Source organism: Galeopterus variegatus, unplaced genomic scaffold (assembly GCF_000696425.1).
Source record: "Galeopterus variegatus unplaced genomic scaffold, G_variegatus-3.0.2 Scaffold9769, whole genome shotgun sequence".
In the NCBI taxonomy this organism is placed as follows: Eukaryota; Metazoa; Chordata; class Mammalia; order Dermoptera; family Cynocephalidae; genus Galeopterus; species Galeopterus variegatus.
Genome location: NW_007735880.1, coordinates 40,883 through 42,640, shown reverse-complemented (window position 1 = coordinate 42,640; position 1,758 = coordinate 40,883). Strand labels below are relative to the sequence as shown.

General features: G+C 32.1%; 1 protein-coding gene across 1 annotated transcript in view; it reads right to left on the bottom strand.

Annotated features, from left to right (window-relative positions):
* The window catches only part of TTC26 (tetratricopeptide repeat domain 26), a gene marked incomplete at its 5' end in the record, with an annotated part of 48,536 nt that overhangs the window by 13,444 nt on the left and 33,334 nt on the right, over positions 1 to 1,758 (bottom strand). The window contains one exon of the mRNA XM_008593867.1: positions 683 to 738. Coding sequence (XP_008592089.1) covers positions 683 to 738 — 56 coding nt within the window. The remainder of the gene's footprint in view (positions 1 to 682; positions 739 to 1,758) is intronic.

The window sequence follows — 1,758 nt, the reverse complement described above, 5'->3', positions numbered from 1 at the left end:
AAAAAAAAAAAAAAAAAAAAAAAAAAAAAGTGTCCTCATTTCCATTTGTAACGTATTTTCTCTTTTGCTGTCCTGGCACCTCACCTTTATTCCTTTTTTCAGACTTGGTTCCATTTTTTAATAGATACCCTCCTTAGCAGCATCAATTTTTATTTAAGAAGACTCATAAGAAAAGAACAGAATGAAAGATGCTGAAGCTTTTAATACACTTGAAAAATACACTTGTTTGACTCCATGAGGTCTGGAAATATTTTTCATTTACTCTTTCATCTAATAAATGGAATGCCTATTACATACTTAGTGTACAAGGTGCTGGAGATACAATATAGACACGGTCCCTGACTACAAGGAGTTAACAGTCTAATGGGGAGAAAGACAAGTTACGGGCAATTATACTAGTAACATAAGTATATACACCCAGTTTAGTTTCATCAGAATTCTAGATTTTAGTATTTTCAAACCTTAACCCTTTTGAGGAAATAACTACATTTAAAAACATCAAAAAGCCCCAAACATCAATTCTCATATGAAAAGTCTTACATAACTTTCCTAGATCAATATATACAGTCTTTCCTGGGATTCTACAAGCAAGAATCTTCACAAGTATGCCTTTCAGCTACCTTTCTGATGTTCTACTTTCAACAGTATTTGGTTAGTAAAAATGCAAAACATTCTCAATTACCTGAGGAGTGGTAGGTTCCAGATCCTTAATTAAGTTATAAGCTTCTTGTACATCATCTGAAATGTAAGAANGGTAGGTTCCAGATCCTTAATTAAGTTATAAGCTTCTTGTACATCATCTGAAATGTAAGAATTAAGTAGTTGCATGAATCTGTATTCCAGCAAACCCTTCTGAAGCAGTCCCAGAAAAGATAAGATCCTTCAGTACTCAAACATTAATGGGAAATATGATCTGTTTTTTCTGTCCTATAACTTTCCATTAAGTTCAATGTTCGGTAGTTATCCTAACTATATTCAAATAACCTGAGAAAACATATCAAGCTATGAAGCACCTAAAATTTTCTTCAAACTAAGAATGTAGACTGGGTGTTGAATGCCAATGGCATTGTATTTAGATAAGAAAAATAATATTTTTTTTTTAAATGGTTAAGTATACAGGAGTGAAACAACATGATGTCTGAGATTTACTTTAAAACATTTCGAGAGCAAAAAAGGGGGTAATTGATGAAAAAAGATTGGAAACATCTTGAAAACAACAGTACATTCAGAATCTGGGGTGAGTATTTGCATGTTCACTGTACTTTTACTTTTGTTTATGTTTGAAATTTTTCATAACAAAATTAATTTATAAAGTATATATGCAGTTTCTTTAATTCTTATCCAAAAGCATATTTTTCTTTGCTTATATATCAAATAGAAAGAACTGCTTGCAAGTTCATGTTCTTATTTTAATAAACACTTAACATTTTCCTCAGTGAGGAATATGTTGTATGGTTGGATTCTACCATGCAACTAAAAAGTTCCACACTATTAGACATGGACAGAGGGCCATGACAGAGGGCCACCACCAATGCATGGCTACTACCCTGTGCTCGTAACTGTTAGAAAAGACTGTTTTAGGCATGTGTCTAACGATTTTAATCTTACTTAGAAGCAACATATATCACATTCTCTTAGAATCATAGCATTTCTCATAAGAAGCCTGGGATACAAAGAAACAGAAAGACAATCAGAGAAACTAAAAAGTTAAGGACTTTTTAAAAAGACACAAGAAAATGTGGATGTACATTATGTATA